Source organism: Hyperolius riggenbachi, chromosome 8 (genome assembly GCF_040937935.1).
Source record: "Hyperolius riggenbachi isolate aHypRig1 chromosome 8, aHypRig1.pri, whole genome shotgun sequence".
In the NCBI taxonomy this organism is placed as follows: domain Eukaryota; kingdom Metazoa; phylum Chordata; class Amphibia; order Anura; family Hyperoliidae; genus Hyperolius; species Hyperolius riggenbachi.
In genome coordinates, this window is record NC_090653.1 from 295,871,849 (window position 1) to 295,891,064 (window position 19,216).

At 49.1% G+C, this 19,216-nt stretch overlaps 1 protein-coding gene across 10 annotated transcripts in view; it reads right to left on the minus strand.

Annotated features, from left to right (window-relative positions):
* The window catches only part of EHMT1 (euchromatic histone lysine methyltransferase 1), a 185,417-nt gene that overhangs the window by 14,492 nt on the left and 151,709 nt on the right, over positions 1 to 19,216 (minus strand). For all 10 annotated transcript variants that reach the window (XM_068249180.1, XM_068249179.1, XM_068249184.1 and 7 more), the window contains exons 20-25: positions 18,143 to 18,298; positions 15,412 to 15,556; positions 15,253 to 15,330; positions 15,053 to 15,168; positions 10,619 to 10,705; positions 7,135 to 7,213 (exon numbers count right to left, since the gene is read on the minus strand). In XM_068249180.1, the coding sequence (XP_068105281.1) occupies positions 7,135 to 7,213; positions 10,619 to 10,705; positions 15,053 to 15,168; positions 15,253 to 15,330; positions 15,412 to 15,556; positions 18,143 to 18,298 (661 nt within the window). The remainder of the gene's footprint in view (positions 1 to 7,134; positions 7,214 to 10,618; positions 10,706 to 15,052; positions 15,169 to 15,252; positions 15,331 to 15,411; positions 15,557 to 18,142; positions 18,299 to 19,216) is intronic.

The window sequence follows — 19,216 nt, forward strand, 5'->3', positions numbered from 1 at the left end:
AACCCAGATACAGCATCACCCGCCCTACACCGAGGCCTGACAGGAAATAACCCAGATACAGCATCACCCGTCCCTACACCGAGCCCTGACAGGAAATAACCCAGATACAGCGTCTCCCATCCCTACACCGAGCCCTGACAGGAAATAACCCAGATACAGCGTCTCCCATCCCTACACCGAGGCCTGACAGGAAATAACCCAGATACAGCATCACCCGTCCCTACACCGAGCCCTGACAGGAAATAACCCAGATACAGCCTCACCCGTCCCTACACTGAGCCCTGACAGGAAATAACCCAGATACAGCCTCACCCGTCCCTACACTGAGGTCTGACGGGAAAACCCCCAGATACAGCGTCACCCGTCCCTACACCGAGGCCTGACGGGAAAACCCCCAGATACAGCGTCTCCCATCCCTACACCGAGCCCTGACAGGAAATAACCCAGATACAGCCTCACCCGTCCCTACACCGAGCCCTGACAGGAAATAACCCAGATACAGCATCTCCCTTCCCTACACCGAGGCCTGACAGGAAATAACCCAGATACAGCATCACCCGCCCCTACACCGAGGCCTGACAGGAAATAACCCAGATACAGCGTCTCCCATCCCTACACCGAGGCCTGACAGGAAATACACCAGATACAGCGTCACCTCTCCCTACACCGAGGCCTGACGGGAAATAACCCAGATACAGCGTCACCTGTCCCTACACCGAGCCCTGACAGGAAATAACCCAGATACAGCCTCACCCGTCCCTACACCGAGCCCTGACAGGAAATAACCCAGATACAGCGTAACCTGTCCCTACACTGAGGCCTGACAGGAAATAACCCAGATACAGCATCACCCGTCCCTACACTGAGGCCTGACAGGAAATAACCCAGATACAGCATCACCCGTCCCTACACCGAGCCCTGACAGGAAATAACCCAGATACAGCGTCACCCATCCCTACACCGAGCCCTGACAGGAAATAACCCAGATACAGCGTCACCCATCCCTACACCTAGGCCTGACAGGAAATAACCCAGATACAGCATCACCCGTCCCTACACCGAGGCCTGCCAGGAAATAACCCAGATACAGCGTCTCCCATCCCTACACCGAGCCCTGACAGGAAATAACCCAGATACAGCGTCTCCCATCTCTACACCGAGCCCTGACAGGAAATAACCCAGATACAGCGTCTCCCATCCCTACACTGAGCCCTGACAGGAAATAACCCAGATACAGCATCTCCCTTCCCTACACTGAGGCCTGACAGGAAATAACCCAGATACAGCCTCACCCGTCCCTACACCGAGCCCTGACAGGAAATAACCCAGATACAGCCTCACCCGTCCCTACACCGAGCCCTGACAGGAAATAACCCATATACAGCCTCACCCGTCCCTACACCGAGGCCTGACAGGAAATAACCCAGATACAGCGTCTCCCATCCCTACACCGAGGCCTGACAGGAAATAACCCAGATACAGCGTCTCCCATCCCTACACCGAGCCCTGACAGGAAATAACCCAGATACAGCATCACCCGCCCCTACACCGAGCCCTGACAGGAAATAACCCAGATACAGCGTCTCCCTTCCCTACACTGAGGCCTGACAGGAAATAACCCAGATACAGCCTCACCCGTCCCTACACCGAGGCCTGACAGGAAATAACCCAGATACAGCGTCTCCCATCCCTACACCGAGCCCTGACAGGAAATAACCCAGATACAGCATCACCCGCCCCTACACCGAGCCCTGACAGGAAATAACCCAGATACAGCGTCTCCCATCCCTACACTGAAGCCTGACAGGAAATAACCCAGATACAGCCTCACCCGTCCCTACACCGAGCCCTGACAGGAAATAACCCAGATACAGCGTCTCCCATCCCTACACTGAGGCCTGACAGGAAATAACCCAGATACAGCCTCACCCGTCCCTACACCGAGCCCTGACAGGAAATAACCCAGATACAGCCTCACCCGTCCCTACACCGAGCCCTGACAGGAAATAACCCAGATACAGCGTCTCCCATCCCTACACCTAGGCCTGACAGGAAATAACCCAGATACAGCGTCTCCCATCCCTACACCTAGGCCTGACAGGAAATAATCCAGATACAGCTCTAACAGCACTACAGCGTCACCTGTCCCTACACCGAGCCCTGACAGGAAATAACCCAGATACAGCGTCTCCCATCCCTACACCTAGGCCTGACAGGAAATAATCCAGATACAGCTCTAACAGCACTACAGCGTCACCTGTCCCTACACCGAGCCCTGACAGGAAATAACCCAGATACAGCGTCACCTGTCCCTACACCGAGGCCTGACAGGAAATAACCCAGATACAGCGTCTCCCATCCCTACACCTAGGCCTGACAGGAAATAATCCAGATACAGCTCTAACAGCACTACAGCGTCACCTGTCCCTACACCGAGCCCTGACAGGAAATAACCCAGATACAGCGTCACCTGTCCCTACACCGAGGCCTGACAGGAAATAACCCAGATACAGCGTCTCCCATCCTTACACCGAGCCCTGACAGGAAATAACCCAGATACAGCGTCACCCATCCTTACACCGAGGCCTGAAAGGAAATAACCCAGATACAGCATCACTCGTCCCTACACCGAGGCCTGACAGGAAATAACCCAGATACAGCGTCACCCATCCCTACACCGAGGCCTGACAGGAAATAACCCAGATACAGCGTCTCCCATCCCTACACCGAGGCCTGACAGGAAATAACCCAGATACAGCATCACTCGTCCCTACACCGAGGCCTGACAAGAAATAACCCAGATACAGCATCACCAGCCCCTACACCGAGGCCTGACAGGAAATAACCCAGATACAGCATCACCCGCCCCTACACCGAGGCCTGACAGGAAATAACCCAGATACAGCGTCTCCCATCCCTACACCGAGCCCTGACAGGAAATAACACAGATACAGCGTCACCCGCCCCTACACTGAGGCCTGCCTACAATTACTTTCCATAGAGGAAGTCCTGCCCACAATGTCTCTCTACCTAGGAAGTCCTGCCCACAATAAGTCTCTATAGAGGAAGTCCTGCCCACAATGATGATATAGAGAAAGTCCTGCCCACAATTAATCTCTACAGCAGGGCTGCACCTATACCTGGCTAACCTATACTGAAAGCACCTATACCTGGCTAACCTATACTGAATGCACCTATACATGGCTAACCTATACTGAAAGCACCTATACATGGCTAACCTATACTGAAGGCACGTATACTTAGCTAACCTATACTGAAGGCACCTATACCTGGCTAACCTATACTGAAGGCACCTATACCTGGCTAACCTATACTGAAGGCACCTATACCTGGCTAACCTATACTGAAAGCACCTATACCTGGCTAACCTATACTGAAGGCACTTATACCTGGCTAACCTATACTGAAGGCACCTATACCTGGCTAACCTATACTGAAGGCACCTATACCTGGCTAACCTATACTGAAGGCACCTATACCTGGCTAACCTATACTGAAGGCACCTATACCTGGCTAACCTATACTGAAAGCACCTATACCTGGCTAACCTATACTGAAGGCACCTATACCTGGCTAACCTATACTGAAAGCACCTATACCTGGCTAACCTATACTGAAAGCACCTATACCTGGCTAACCTATACTGAAAGCACCTATACCTGGCTAACCTATACTGAAGGCACCTATACCTGGCTAACCTATACTGAAGGCACCTATACCTGGCTAACCTATACTGAAAGCACCTATACCTGGCTAACCTATACTGAAAGCACCTATACCTGGCTAACCTATACTGAAAGCACCTATACCTGGCTAACCTATACTGAAGGCACCTATACCTGGCTAACCTATACTGAAAGCCCCTATACCTGGCTAACCTATACTGAAGACACCTATACCTGGTGAACCTATACTGAAGGCACTTATACCTAACTACCTATATGGGGGGGGGGGGGGGGGGGGGAATATTAAGCTTAGCATTCAAAACGTTGGTAGCTCTCCTGGCCTCTGCAAATTTTTAAGTATCTTGCAAATCAAAAAAGTGTGGGCACCCCTGCTCTACAGAATAAGTCCTGCCCACAATGACTCTCTATAGAAGTAGTCCTGAACACAATGTCGCTCTATAGAAGAAGTCCTGAACACAATGTCGCTCTATAGAAGAAGTCCTGCCCACAATGACTCCCTATAGAGGAAGTCCTGCCCACAATGACTCCCTATAGAGGAAGTCCTGCCCACAATGACTCCCTATAGAGGAAGTCCTGCCCACAATGACTCACTATAGAGGAAGTCCTGCCCACAATATCTCTCTATAGAGGAAGTCCTGCCCACAATGACTCTCTACAGAGGAAGTCCTGCCCACAATCACTCTCTACAGAGGAAGTCCTGCCCACAATCACTCTCTACAGAGGAAGTCCTGCCCACAATCACTCTCTACAGAAGAAGTCCTGCCCAAAATCACTCTCTACAGAGGAAGTCCTGCCCACAATGACTCACTATAGAGGAAGTCCTGTCCACAATGACTCACTATAGAGGAAGTCCTGCCCACAATACTCACTATAGAGGAAGTCCTGCCCACAATGTCTCTCTACAGAGGAAGTCCTGCCCACAATGACTCTCTACAGAGGAAGTCCTGCCCACAATGACTCACTATAGAGGAAGTCCTGCCCACAATGACTCACTATAGAGGAAGTCCTGCCCACAATATCTCTCTATAGAGGAAGTCCTGCCCACAATGACTCTCTACAGAGGAAGTCCTGCCCACAATCACTCTCTACAGAGGAAGTCCTGCCCACAATCATTCTCTACAGAGGAAGTCCTGCCCAAAATCACTCTCTACAGAGGAAGTCCTGCCCACAATGACTCAGTATAGAGGAAGTTCTGCCCACAATGACTCACTATAGAGGAAGTTCTGCCCACAATGACTCACTATAGAGGAAGTCCTGCCCACAATGTCTCTCTACAGAGGAAGTCCTGCCCACAATGACTCTCTACAGAGGAAGTCCTGCCCACAATGACTCACTATAGAGGAAGTCCTGCCCACAATGTCTTTCTATAGAGGAAGTCCTGCCCACAATGATTCTGTAGAGGAAGTACTGCCCACAATGACTCACTATAGAGGAAGTCCTGCCCACAATACTCACTATAGAGGAAGTCCTGCCCACAATGTCTCTCTACAGAGGAAGTCCTGCCCACAATGACTCTCTACAGAGGAAGTCCTGCCCACAATGACTCACTATAGAGGAAGTCCTGCCCACAATGACTCACTATAGAGGAAGTCCTGCCCACAATATCTCTCTATAGAGAAAGTCCTGCCCACAATGACTCTCTACAGAGGAAGTCCTGCCCACAATGACTCACTATAGAGGAAGTCCGGTCCACAATGACTCACTATAGAGGAAGTCCGGTCCACAATGACTCACTATAGAGGAAGTCCTGCCCACAGTGACTCACTATAGAGGAAGTCCTGCCCACAATGTCTCTCTACAGAGGAAGTCCTGCCCACAATGACTCTCTACAGAGGAAGTCCTGCCCACAATGACTCACTATAGAGGAAGTCCTGCCCACAATGACTCACTATAGAGGAAGTCCTGCCCACAATATCTCTGAGCCTATACAGCTTGAGGAAGGAGTTTGCCTTTGAAACAACGTCTGTCGCTGTCCCTGGGGGTTATCTTTATGCAATAAAGAGCTTAAATACATCTACGTGGTGTGCTGCTGATCTCTTCTACTTACACAATATCTCTCTATAGAGGAAGTCCTGCCCACAATATCTCTCTATAGAGGAATCCTGCCCACAATGTCTCTCTACAGAGGAAGTCCTGCCCACAATGACTCACTATAGAGGAAGTCCTGCCCACAATATCTCTCTATAGAGGAAGTCCTGCCCACAATGTCTCTCTACAGAGGAAGTCCTGCCCACAATGTCTCTCTACAGAGGAAGTCCTGCCCACAATGTCTCTCTACAGAGGAAGTCCTGCCCACAATGACTCACTATAGAGGAAGTCCTGCCCACAATGACTCACTATAGAGGAAGTCCTGCCCACAATGACTCACTATAGAGGAAATCCTGCCCACAATGACTCACTATAGAGGAAGTCCTGCCCACAATGACTCACTATAGAGGAAGTCCTGCCCACAATGACTCACTATAGAGGAAGTCCTGCCCACAATGACTCACTATAGAGGAAGTCCTGCCCACAATGTCTCTCTACAGAGGAAGTCCTGCCTACAATGTCTCTCTACAGAGGAAGTCCTGCCCACAATGACTCACTATAGAGGAAGTCCTGCCCACAATGACTCACTATAGAGGAAGTCCTGCCCACAATGACTCACTATAGAGGAAGTCCTGCCCACAATGACTCACTATAGAGGAAGTCCTGCCCACAATGACTCACTATAGAGGAAGTCCTGCCCACAATGACTCACTATAGAGGAAGTCCTGCCCACAATGACTCACTATAGAGGAAGTCCATCCAGTTTCTCTGTAGCTCTGCAAATAAAGAAGCGATCTGTTTACCCAACAGAACACTTATAGACGGCGCCGCCGATATAGGACAGGTAAATGTATCGATCAAAATCGGAAAATGCTGCTTAGGCCGGTGACAGAATTTAATAAAACTAGGAACTTTACACATGAAGGATGGCCTGATTCATAACGACACGCGTCTTGCTAGTCCCCGCCCCCTCATCAATACGCAGTGTGAGCTATGATGATCAGGACCCTCGACTTGCAGCTTCTGAGCTGACTCCGCCCCCCCATCAATACGCAGTGCGAGCTATGATGATCAGGACCCTCGAGCTGCACCTGCTGAGCTGCCCCTGTCCGGATACGCAGGGCCTGATACAGTGAGAGCTGTGTTAAGGAGGATCCTCGTTGCGTTGCAGCTGCTGTGCTAACCCCGCCTCCCCTCTCTCTCTGCCACGGGTGCCTGAACTGTATAAATATTGATTTTCCCTAATTATTCCTGAAACGCCGTTTATGCAGGTATAAATCACCGGTGTGTCAGTGGGGCATGTTCCTCTGCTCACCGGAGCCACTGGGTTGCCAGGATACATGTCACATCACCGATAAACACAGCGGCAGTTTTTTGCTTTTACAAAAGGGAATGTTACCTTGTTATCCAAATCAAACAGGAAGGTGTCGTCCTCCCGCACATCCGCTTCTGTGTCCGAAATCAGCTCCCCGACATACCTGATGTGAGGAAGACAAGAGACAAACTGTGCGTCAGACGGACGAGTACAAAGTGCGCTGCTCTGCACGAGCAGGTAGAAAAAGAAAAGTTATGTAAATGTAATACCTTTTAATGGCTAACTGGTATTACTAAAAGGTATTCCATTTACAAAACTTTGTTTTTTGTACTTAATTTTGTTTGGCCAACACAGAACAGAAACGTTTTTGCGGCTCTGCTTAAAGGGAACCTTAACTGAGAGAGATATGGATATTGCCTTTTAAACAATACCAGTTGCCTGGCTGTCCTGCTGATCTCTGTGGCTGCAGTAGTGGCTGAATCACACACCTGCAACAAGCATGCAGCTAATCCAATCTGACTTCAGTCAGAGCACCTGATCTGCATGCTTGTTGAGGGGCTGTGGCTAAAAGAATTAGAGACACAGGATCAGCAGGAGAGTCAGGCAACTGGTATTACTTTAAAAGGAAAAATCCATATCCTTCTGAGTTTAGGTTCCCTTTAAGAAAGTGCGCGACACGAAACTCCGCCAATCATTACTGCGACCGTATGACTGTCTTCTACCCTACAGGCCGTATACCTGTGTATTATGTGTATACCCTGTGTATTCATACTTTCAGCTGCTGTGCTTGTATAGCGCAGCGGCTGTATAGATGTGCAACAATAATAGCATTGCAGGTGTTGGATGCGGTGTCTGTATACCAGGCACTCCCATTACATGCCTACAGGACTTCTCAAGAGCCACCCCCACCCTATGGAACTCCCCTCCCACCTCCCCTCAGACATGCCTACCAAACGTTAACTCTCTTGGCTGAGTACCTTTTTTCACAGCTCTACCTTCTGTGTCCCTTCCTCACCCTTTAGATTGTAGGACTTTGGCAGGGTCTTCCCTTACGCTGGATCCACACTATAAGCGCTTTTTCCCATTCACTTTCATTAAAAATCACGGTAAAAATCACGTAAAAAAAAAAAACTGCCGCAAGTGGAAAAGGGCCCTTAGTGTGTTCTTCTTGATCTTGTAACCCAGCTATGACACCCTTCCCATGGACTAACTCGGACTTGAACTGCAGGATGTCTGTGAAATCACATGATCATGCATCTTCTACCGTTTTCATGGAAAACCCTGTGCTACCTTTGCCTGTCACCCCTTGTTTACATTGAATGCTCTAGCATCACACAGGTATCTGAAATGGTGTGAGACAAGCAGATATTGAATGGAACCGGGACCCTGATGCTCCGAGGCTCCCTGGGCAATGCGCTGTTTGACCGGTCTAATACTGGTTACTACTAATCGATGAGCCTGATTCCAGTCCGGTGCTGTCTGGTGGTGGTTGATAAAGAGCTGTGACATCAGAAGCAGTAATATTTTAAGGACTCAGCGGTGGATCTAATGGACAGAGCTTTGCTTTTAAGTAGTTTAATAAGTAGAAAATGTGCGCTGAACTTTTTGTGATATAAGTGCTGGAGTATTGGCCATACGTAGTTGAGAGCGCACTCAGACTATTGTTTGTTCATTTAAAGGGACCGAGCGCTTTGACTACAGGATATGTATCCCATGTGATGCCTGCCACCCCTTGTTTACACTGTATGTACCCCTATTTATTGTCCAGCGCTGCATAATATGTTATAAATACCATAAACTGAGCGCACTGCTGACCTGCCCCAGCACAGGAAGGATGATTTGTGAGCTCAGGCATTAGATCACAAGTGACTTGCAGCGCCTGTAGTGACTGCCGCCCTCCACCACTCACAGGAAGACCTTCAGTGTGTAAACAGGGCAGAAAATCCGGCCTGCAGGCAGCGCTTGTCACATGTGCTCTGCTGTCCCCACCTGGTGGCCAAAGCCGGAACAAGTCAGCAGAGACAGTCCCACTGACTGAAGGTGCGCACACATTACTCAATCTTCCTGCTCAATCCTCCATTCAATCAGATCGGGGGATAATCTTGTCCCATTCCGCTCCGCCCATGGAATCTGGACAATATCTGGTCAAATTGCCCAATTTACTCGATTGGGCAGGATGGAAATTATTGATAGATTGTAAAGGAATCAGCTGCTGTTCACATGATGTCCACTGACACAGAATGGATCTGTGGATTTCGGACAGATTGATTTATATACTCGGTACAAGTATGGTCACACGGTGGCTGGATAGTGTACTGGTTAATGAGACTCTGTAACACAATTTTTAGCCTTATTTCTTCTATCCTGTAAGTTCCTTCACCTGCTCTAATGTACTCTGGATTACTGCAGCCTTTTTTAGTTGCACTGTCTCTGTAATATATCCAATCATCTTTTCTTTGTCAAGCTTTGTCGACCCAGAGAGGAATGCACTGCCTCTGCTGTGATAGGGAGAAGTTATGCACGCCCCCTCCACACCCCCTGCAGGCTCTCTGTGTGTGTGCTTTGTTTATCCCTCACAGACAGTGTCTCTGCTCTCAGTTTCAGCTTGTCTGTCATGCAGTTTGTGAGGTTGAGGGAGCTGCCTGTCACATGCTAAGAAACTGTGAGAACCCCTGACTGGAGTGCAGATAATTCACTATGTAATAAAAACGTGTAGTATACTGTAACATGAGATACACACACACACACGTCACTTCCTGGTTAGCGGCCATGTGTTTTGTTTGTAAACACTGCCTAAAACTGGCGATTAAAAGCCAGGATCACGGCAGGGAGCGGCAGAAACGGCAAAGAGGGATCCAGGAGATCACAGTGACTTGATTGGTATGTTTTTTTAGTGTACAAATCGGACAGTACAGATTCTCTTTAAGGGCTCTGCCTTTGAAATGGGAGACCAGGGTTTGAATCCTGGCTAGGGTCAGTGCCTTTTCAGTAAGGAGTCCTTGGGCAAGACTTCCTAACTATGCAGGGTGTTATACACTTAAGGCTAGCTCGCACACCGCTAGCCAGCGATATTGCAAATCTGACGATTCATGCTTGTGATTCCCGTTCAATAGGACGAGAATCCCACGCAGCAGTGTGAATGTAGCCAAGTCCCCAAGTGTGAAGCGCCCCTTAGTGGCTGCAGCTCTTGAGCGCTGCAGAAATGTTGGGGTTATCTTCATGTTGTGGCTGCTCTGATGGAAAGGAACTGATGAATTGTGTCTTTGCAGAGAAACGACTCCCCCTCCCATCCAGGAGAGTCCCCGCCCCTCCTCCCCAGGAGAGTCCCCGCCCCTCCTCCCCAGGAGAGTCCCCGCCCCTCCTCCCCAGGAGAGTCCCTGCCCCCACCTCACCTCCCCAGGAGAGTCCCCCACCCCCCCCCCCCCCCCCTCCCCAGGAGAGTCCCGCTTGTAAGACATAAACCCTCTGTAAGTCTTCCTACTACTGGCGGGGAATGTATGCACGGTGTGTGCAATTCCATGACAGGACCATCACTTTCATTGTCTGACAGAATAAGAGGCGGACTTACTCGCACACAAATGTCCCCATGGGAATATCCTGCAGGGAGCGCACACCCCAGCCTTTGGTCTTGGTCCGGAACAGCTGTAATCTGACCCTGCAGCAAAAACACCAAGAGGTTAATAATATCTGTACTGAGCCAAAGTCTATATCCCCCCCCCAGGCTACAGATATCCTACCCCCAGTATGTACAGTATAAGCTGTTGCTCTGTGCCTGTACTGATAGTAAACTAGCTGCAGAGTGTGCTGATCTCTGCTACCTCCAGTATGTACAGTATAAACTGTTACTCTGTGCCTGTACTGATAGTAAACTAGCTGCAGCGTGTGCTGATCTCTGCTACCTCCAGTATGTACAGTATAAGCTGTTACTCTGTGCCTGTACTGATAGTAATCTAGCTGCAGTGTGTGCTGATCTCTGCTACCTCCAGTATATACAGTATAAGCGGTTACTCTGTGCCTGTACTGATAGTAAACTAGCTGCAGCATGTGCTGATCTCTGCTTCCTCCAGTATGTGCAGTATAAGCTGTTACTCTGTGCCAGTACTGATAGTAAGCTAGCTGCAGCGTGTGCTGATCTCTGCTACCTCCAGTATGTACAGTATTAGCTGTTACTCTGTGCCTGTACTGATAGTAAACTAGCTGCAATGTGTGGTGATTCCTGCTACCTCCAGTATGTACAGTATAAGCTGTTACTCTGTGCCTGTACTGATAGTAAACTAGCTGCAGCGTGTGCTGATCTCTGCTGCCTCCAGTATGTCCAGTATAAGCTGTTACTCTGTGCCAGTACTGATAGTAAGCTAGCTGCAGCGTGTGCTGATCTCTGCTGCCTCCAGTATGTACAGTATAAGCTGTTACTCTGTGCCTGTACTGATAGTAAACTAGCTGCAGTGTGTGCTGATCTCTGCTGCCTCCAGTATGTACAGTATAAGCTGTTACTCTGTGCCTGTACTGATAGTAAACTAGCTGCAGCATGTGCTGATCTCTGCTACCTCCAGTATGTACAGTATAAGCTGTTACTCTATCTGTACTGATAGTGAACTAGCTGCAGTGTGTGCTAATCTCTGCTACCTCCAGTATGTACAGTATAAGCTGTTACTCTGTGCCTGTACTGATAGTAAACTAGCTGCAGTGTGTGCTGATCTCTGCAAGCTCCAGTATGTACAGTATACGCTGTTACTCTGTGCCTGTACTGATAGTAAACTAGCTGCAGCGTGTGCTGATCTCTGCTGCCTCCAGTATGTACAGTATAAGCTGTTACTCTGTGTCTGTACTGATAGTAAACTAGCTGCAGCGTGTGCTGATCTTTGCTACCCCCAGTATGTACAGTATAGGATGTTACTCTGTGCTTGTACTGATAGTAAACTAGCTGCAGCATGTGCTGATCTCTGCTGCCTCCAGTATGTACAGTATAAGCTGTTACTCTGTGCCTGTACTGATAGTAAACTAGCTGCAGCGTGTGCTGATCTTTGCTACCCACAGTATGTACAGTACAAGCTGTTACTCTGTGCCTGTACTGATAGTAAACTAGCTGCAGCGTGTGCTGATCTCTGCTGCCTTCAGTATGTACAGTATAAGCTGTTACTCTGTGCCTGTACTGATAGTAAACTAGCTGCAGTGTGAGCTGATCTCTGCTGCCTCCAGTAAGTACAGTATAAGCTGTTACTCTGTACCTGTACTGATAGTAAACTAGCTGCAGTGTGTGCTGATCTCTGCTGCCTCCAGTATGTACAGTATAAGCTGTTACTCTGTGCCTGTACTGATAGTAAACTAGCTGCAGTGTGTGCTGATCTCTGCTACCCCCAGTATGTACAGTATAAGCTGTTACTCTGTGCCTGTACTGATAGTAAACTAGCTGCAGCGTGTGCTGATCTCTGCTGCCTCCAGTATGTACAGTATAAGCTGTTACTCTGTGTCTGTACTGATAGTAAACTAGCTGCAGCGTGTGCTGATCTTTGCTACCCCCAGTATGTACAGTATAGGATGTTACTCTGTGCTTGTACTGATAGTAAACTAGCTGCAGCGTGTGCTGATCTCTGCTGCCTCCAGTATGTACAGTATAAGCTGTTACTCTGTGCCTGTACTGATAGTAAACTAGCTGCAGCGTGTGCTGATCTTTGCTACCCCCAGTATGTACAGTACAAGCTGTTACTCTGTGCCTGTGCTGATAGTAAACTAGCTGCAGCGTGTGCTGATCTCTGCTGCCTCCAGTATGTACAGTATAAGCTGTTACTCTGTGCCTGTACTGATAGTAAACTAGCTGCAGCATGTGCTGATTTCTGCTGCCTCCAGTATGTACAGTATAAGCTGTTACTCTGTGCCTGTAATGATAGTAAACTAGCTGCAGTGTGTGCTGATCTCTGCTGCCTCCAGTATGTACAGTATAAGCTGTTACTCTGTACCTGTACTGATAGTAAACTAGCTGCAGTGTGTGCTGATCTCTGCTGCCTCCAGTATGTACAGTATAAGCTGTTACTCTGTGCCTGTACTGATAGTAAACTAGCTGCAGTGTGTGCTGATCTCTGCTACCCCCAGTATGTACAGTATAAGCTGTTACTCTGTGCCTGTACTGATAGTAATATAGCTGCAGTGTGTGCTGATCTCTGCTACCCCCAGTATGTACAGTATAAGCTGTTACTCTGTGCCTGTACTGATAGTAAACTAGCTGCAGTGTGTGCTGATCTCTGCTGCCTCCAGTGTGTACAGTATAAGCTGTTACTCTGTGCCTGTACTGATAGTAAACTAGCTGCAGTGTGTGCTGATCTCTGCTGCCTCCAGTATGTACAGTATAAGCTGTTACTCTGTACCTGTACTGATAGTAAGTTAGCTGCAGTGTGTGCTGATCTCTGCTACCTCCAGTATGTACAGTATAAGCTGTTACTCTGTGCCTGTACTGATAGTAAACTAGCTGCAGTGTGTGCTGATCTCTGCTACCCCCAGTATGTACAGTATAAGCTGTTACTCTGTGCCTGTACTGATAGTAATATAGCTGCAGTGTGAGCTGATCTCTGCTGCCTCCAGTGTGTACAGTATAAGCTGTTACTCTGTGCCTGTACTGATCGTAAACTAGCTGCAGTGTGTGCTGATCTATGCTACCTCCAGTATGTACAGTATAAGCTGTTACTCTGTGCCCATACTGATCGTAAACTAGCTGCAGTGTGTGCTGATCTCTGTTACCTCCAGTATGTACAGTGTAAGCTGTTACTCTTCGCCTGTACTGATAGTAAACTAGCTGCAGTGTGTGCTGATTTCTGCTACCTCCAGTATGTACAGTATAAGGTGTTACTCTGTGCCTGTACTGATCGTAAACTAGCTGCAGTGTGTGCTGATCTCTGCTACCTCCAGTATGTACAGTATAAGCTGTTACTCTGTGCCTGTACTGATAGTAATCTAGCTGCAGTGTGTGCTGATCTCTGCTGCCTCCAGTATGTACAGTATATAAGGTGTTACTCTGTGCCTGTACTGATCGTAAACTAGCTGCAGTGTGTGCTGATCTCTGCTACCTCCAGTATGTACAGTATAAGCTGTTACTCTGTGCCTGTACTGATAGTAATCTAGCTGCAGTGTGTGCTGACCTCTGCTACCTCCAGTATGTACAGTACAAGCTGTTACTCTGTACCTGTACTGATAGTAATCTAGCTGCAGTGTGTGCTGGTCTGTGATTGATGCCACTGCCTGAGAAGTTTTCCCTTTCTTAGCTGCATTTATGTAAGCAGTAACCGGAGGGAAGGAGTAATGAGAAACTGAGAAACTGCTTAGTGTAAAGAGGGAGAGGGATAAGCCAGTATTTCACAATAAAGGTCCACTGCACAGACTGTCGGTGTACAACACACCAAGCACACTCTAAAGGTGGCCACACACCATACAATAAAATGATCCGATTTTACGGCAATTCGATAAAAACGATCAGATCTCCTGGAAAAAACAAAAGCTTCTTTTTTTTCCATTCGACTGAAAAATCCGATCGGATTTCCCTTTTTCTTCAATTTTTATTGATCCGGAATGCCAGATATTTGACTTCAATCTTTCCAAAGATTGTATGGTGTGTGTTAGATTGTCAATTTATTAATATACTCACCCTAGCAATTTTCTCAGAGTTTCCAATCTTTTTTATCATAATTGGGGAAGGATTGAACATAGGTGTGTGGTACATTGCTCATATTTTTGAAATGTTCCAACCAGTCAGAAACATTGAATGCAATTCTGAAATTGAACAGATATTTAAAAAATTGTATGGTGTGTGGCCACCCTTAAGCTCAACACACACCATACAATCTTGGTTGTACAGATTTACCAAATCTATGTAATATAAGGGCCAACAGATTGAAAATACCTTGAATGATTCATTGGATAAGCTCTTATACTACATGAAAGTGGTAAGATTGAACAACCAAGATTGTATGGTGTGTGTTCAGCCTTAGGTACACAAACACTTTATACAACTTACTTCAAGCCGTTTTGCACCACACGGTTGCGACAATTTCTCCAGCAGGAACAAGCCTGATTGCATTCGAAAATCAGTGGGGGCTCCAGCATGTTAAACTCTGGCAACAGGCGGCCGCTCTGAAACAAGAAGTGTAAGTTTTATGGCCACATCTGTGAAGCGTACGACTTCCTGTGCAATACACGAGTCTGCCGAGAACTCACCTTATCATACCAGCACCTCATACTCAGCTGCCCGCACATGCAGTTACTGGAGGAGCAGTCGTCGATGCACACGCAGTACTGCACAGAGAGGAGACAAGACAGCTGTCATTTTCTGCACTGCACTCTCCAGACACTAGAGGGCGCCAGCTCGGGCCTCACCTGCAGATGGGTGATGTTTCGGTCCACGTTGAGCGGCGAAGTGACGCAGTTCTGAGCCACATACTTGTAATTAATGGGACAGGGCTCAGAATCCTCTCCATTCACGCACTGTATGGTCATGTTCTCATAGCCCCTCGAAATGTCCCTTATAAGAAAGATATAACACCATTATGAATTAGAACAAAGTTTACATAAAAATATAAAATCTATATAAATTAAAAAGCACTTAAAATGCCTAGTCAGCTCTGTTGTAGCCTTCAAACCTCAGCTTAAAGGGGAACTGAAGTAAGAGGTACACGGAGGCTGCCATATCTATTTCCTTTTCATCCATACCAGTTGCCTGGCAGCCCTGCTGGTCTATTTCTCTGCAGTAGTGTCTGAATAACACCAGAAACAAGCATGCAGCTAGTCTTGTCCGATCAGTCTGAAATACCTGATCTGCTGCATGCTTGTTCAGGGGCTATGGCTAATAGCATTAGAGGCAGAGGATCAGCAGGGCTGCCAGGCAACTGGTATTGCTTAAAATGAAATCAATATGGCAGCCTCTGTATACCTCTTACTTCAGTTCCCCTTTAAGTTAGAAGACATTAAACACCTTCCCACAATCCTCTGCTCCATGCCACATATTCACTAGAAGACGCTGACTGCAGCATACGCATAATCAAGGCAAAGAGCGATGACTAACTGTTCTAGGAGATGTCTGAGTGAGCAGCACATGGGTGGGGGTGGGGCATGTGCAGACAGATGTCAGTCGCTAAAGCACACCTGAAAGGACAACTGTAGCAAGAGGGCTATGGAGGCTGCCATATTTATTGCCTTCAGCGACAAGCTGTATTGAGAAGCATGTAGAGACACATACACAACATGTTTCGGGCAGAGCCCTTCCTCAGATACCTAAAAGAGGGCTCCGCCCCAAACATGTTGTGTGCGCGCCTCTGCATGCTTCTCAATACAGCTTGTTGCTGAAGCCATTTGTGTGCAGCCTCCATTTTTTACATTGAACTGCAGTTGAGGAGGAGGTGTGCCCCGGCACGAGGGTTTATTCATAGGCCTACAAGGTGGGTGACGTGTGAACACTTGAGCTACATATTTATTTCCTATTAAACAATACCAGTTGCCTGGCAGCCCTGCTGATCTCTATGGCTGTAGTAGTGTCTGAATCGCACACAAGCATGCAGCTAATCCGGTTACACTTCAGTCACCTGATCTGCATGCTTGTTCAGGGGCTACGGCTAAAAGCATAAGAGGCAGAGGATCAGCAGGGCTGCCAGGCAATCTGCATTGTTTAATATGAAATAAATATGACAGCCTCCATATCCCTCTCCCTTCAGATTCCCTTTGAGCCCCATGGTGGGCTAGATTGGATGCTGGTGACCCTCATCTTGGTGCCGCTGCTAGTTGTCTTCCCTGTCCTCTGGCTCTATCAGTGGAACAGTCCGGAGGACGTGCCCTTGGCTGTCCACGAGTAGCCCCCAACCACGCATGCGCAGTGACAGGAAGCAGAGAAGGCATGGATGAGGAATAGCTATTCTTATATTATATGACTATGATTGACCTTAGCTGTCACCACTGATCCGCCACGCACACACATGCCCACCCCTCCTGGCCCCCCGCTGCGTCATTCCCCCAGCTCTCCTGTGTCTCTGCCTCCCTCCCTGCACATGCGCATACAAAACACGGGATGCAGACACTTGCGTCTTATTAGTTAGGACTAGTATACCCAAGCCGTTTAGAAATGGGCTCTAGGCCTTTTTTTAAGGACTTCCGAGGCCAAAAAAAAAAAAGTAAAATACCTGCATCATATTTTAAGGCACGGAGGACACCGTCCGCGCCCTCCGAACCGTTCCGCAGGGTCCCCGCCGCTCAATAGCCCCCCGGGCCGGCTCCCGACCTCACGGCCTGGGTCGGGCTCTCCTGCCTCTACAAACATGGCCGCATGAGCTGGCCGCGGCTGCGCAGTCCGTATAGGCGCGAGTGCGGGTGCGCAGCGCTAGGGCCAACCCCCCGATCCGCGCCTATACGGATTTCGCAGCCGCGGCCAGCTCATGCGGCCATGTTTGTAGAGGCAGGAGAGCCCGACCCAGGCCATGAGGTCGGGAGCCGGCCCGGGGGGCTATTGAGCGGCGGGGACCCGGCGGAACGGTTCGGAGGGCGCGGACGGTGTCCTCCGTGCCTTATTTACTTTTTTATTTGGCCTCGGAAGTCCTTTACCGCCACCGCCCCCAGTCACTGCGCATGCGACGCGTGCCCGCAACTGTAGCTCCCTGGTCTCTCTAGAAGCCCGTTACTGCGCACATGCGCAGTAAAACAATACCAGGGACACTGCAAAACTGTTGGACGCAGCGACACTTGGACTTTATTGTATAGGATACAGTTATTCCTTGAAAATAGGCTTTAGCAGACAGAGAAAGGTGTCATGGCCTGTGTGTCTGGTCTGTGTGTGCTCTGTGCGTGGCCAGTGTGTGTGGCTTGTGTGTGGTCTGTGTGTGGCCCCCGTGTGTGCTCTGTGCGTGGCCAGTGTGTGTGGCTTGTGTGTGGTCTGTGTGTGGCCCCCGTGTGTGCTCTGTGCGTGGCCCATGTGTCTGGCCTGGCACGTGTGTAGCCTCTGTGTCTGGTCTGTGTGGTATGTGTGAGGTCTTTGTGTGTCTGGCCCGTGTGTCTGGTCAGTGGACAGTGAGCCGTGGCGTTGTGTCTCATCCATCAGTCCGGTAATCCTGATAGGTGGGTGTACCTGTTCAGCACGGTGTCCCGAGCTCGGGGGGTCTCCAGACTGCCGCTTCCCTTCTTCAGAGCTGCCCACACCGGAGAGCTGGGGCTGCAACACTCCAGGGGAGACTCTCCCTCCTTGTTCTTCAGGCTAATGTCCGCCCCGTGAGTAAGGAAAAGCCTGGAGGGAGGGCGAGAGAGAGATGGGGGGGGGGGGGGGGGGGAGGAGAGATAAGTGGGGGAAAGGAATAGAGGGTAGGGGGGTGAGGAGACATGAGCGGGAGAGAGTCGGAAGGGGGAGGAGTGAGAGGAAGCGAGTGAGAGATAGACAGGGGGAGATGGGAAAAGAGGGGAGGGGGTAAGAGAGCGATAGGCAGGGAGTGTAGGGGGGGGGGGGGGGAAGATGGGAAAGGGGGGGGAGGGGGTAAGAGAGCGAAAGACAGGGAGAGTGTGGAGGGGGGGGGGGGGGGGGAGAGAAGGGATAGACGGGGGAGGGTAAAGAGGGGGAGAGAGAAGAGGAGAGGGGGAGGCAGAAAGTGGCGATAGAACACATAAGTAATAACAATTCACAATCAATTCAAATCACAACATTTACAGTGTTCTCTGATTTTTTTCCAGCTGGGTGTGGCATGAGAAAGTAACCGGGGGGCATGAAGAAATAGCCAGGAGGGGCGAGATGAGAGAATGCAGGGCTGGAGCTTTTCTGCTTACAGCAGAGGAGGAGGTGAGCTGAGGACAGCCGGGTGGTCACCATAACTAGCTGGGTGGAGCACCCGCCTAAAAGAGCCTGGGGAGAACACAGCATTTATATGATAAAGAGGCCCTGCGTGGCTCCAACACCCTGGCCCTACGCTCTTACATGGAACCAGTAGAGATTCACCTTGGATGTGCCAGCTCTTCCTTCTACTGAATACTACACAGAGGGCACCATCCCTCTCCCTCTAGAGACAATGGGTTGGATCCTTTAGTGTAAGTGAGACAATACTACAAATGAGATACATGGTTTGCTGTGTCGAGAGGAAATCTTACGTGTCGTGCGTTGCTGTGTCTAGAGAAAATCTTACATGTAGTGTTTTGCTGTGTCAGGAGGAAATCTTAC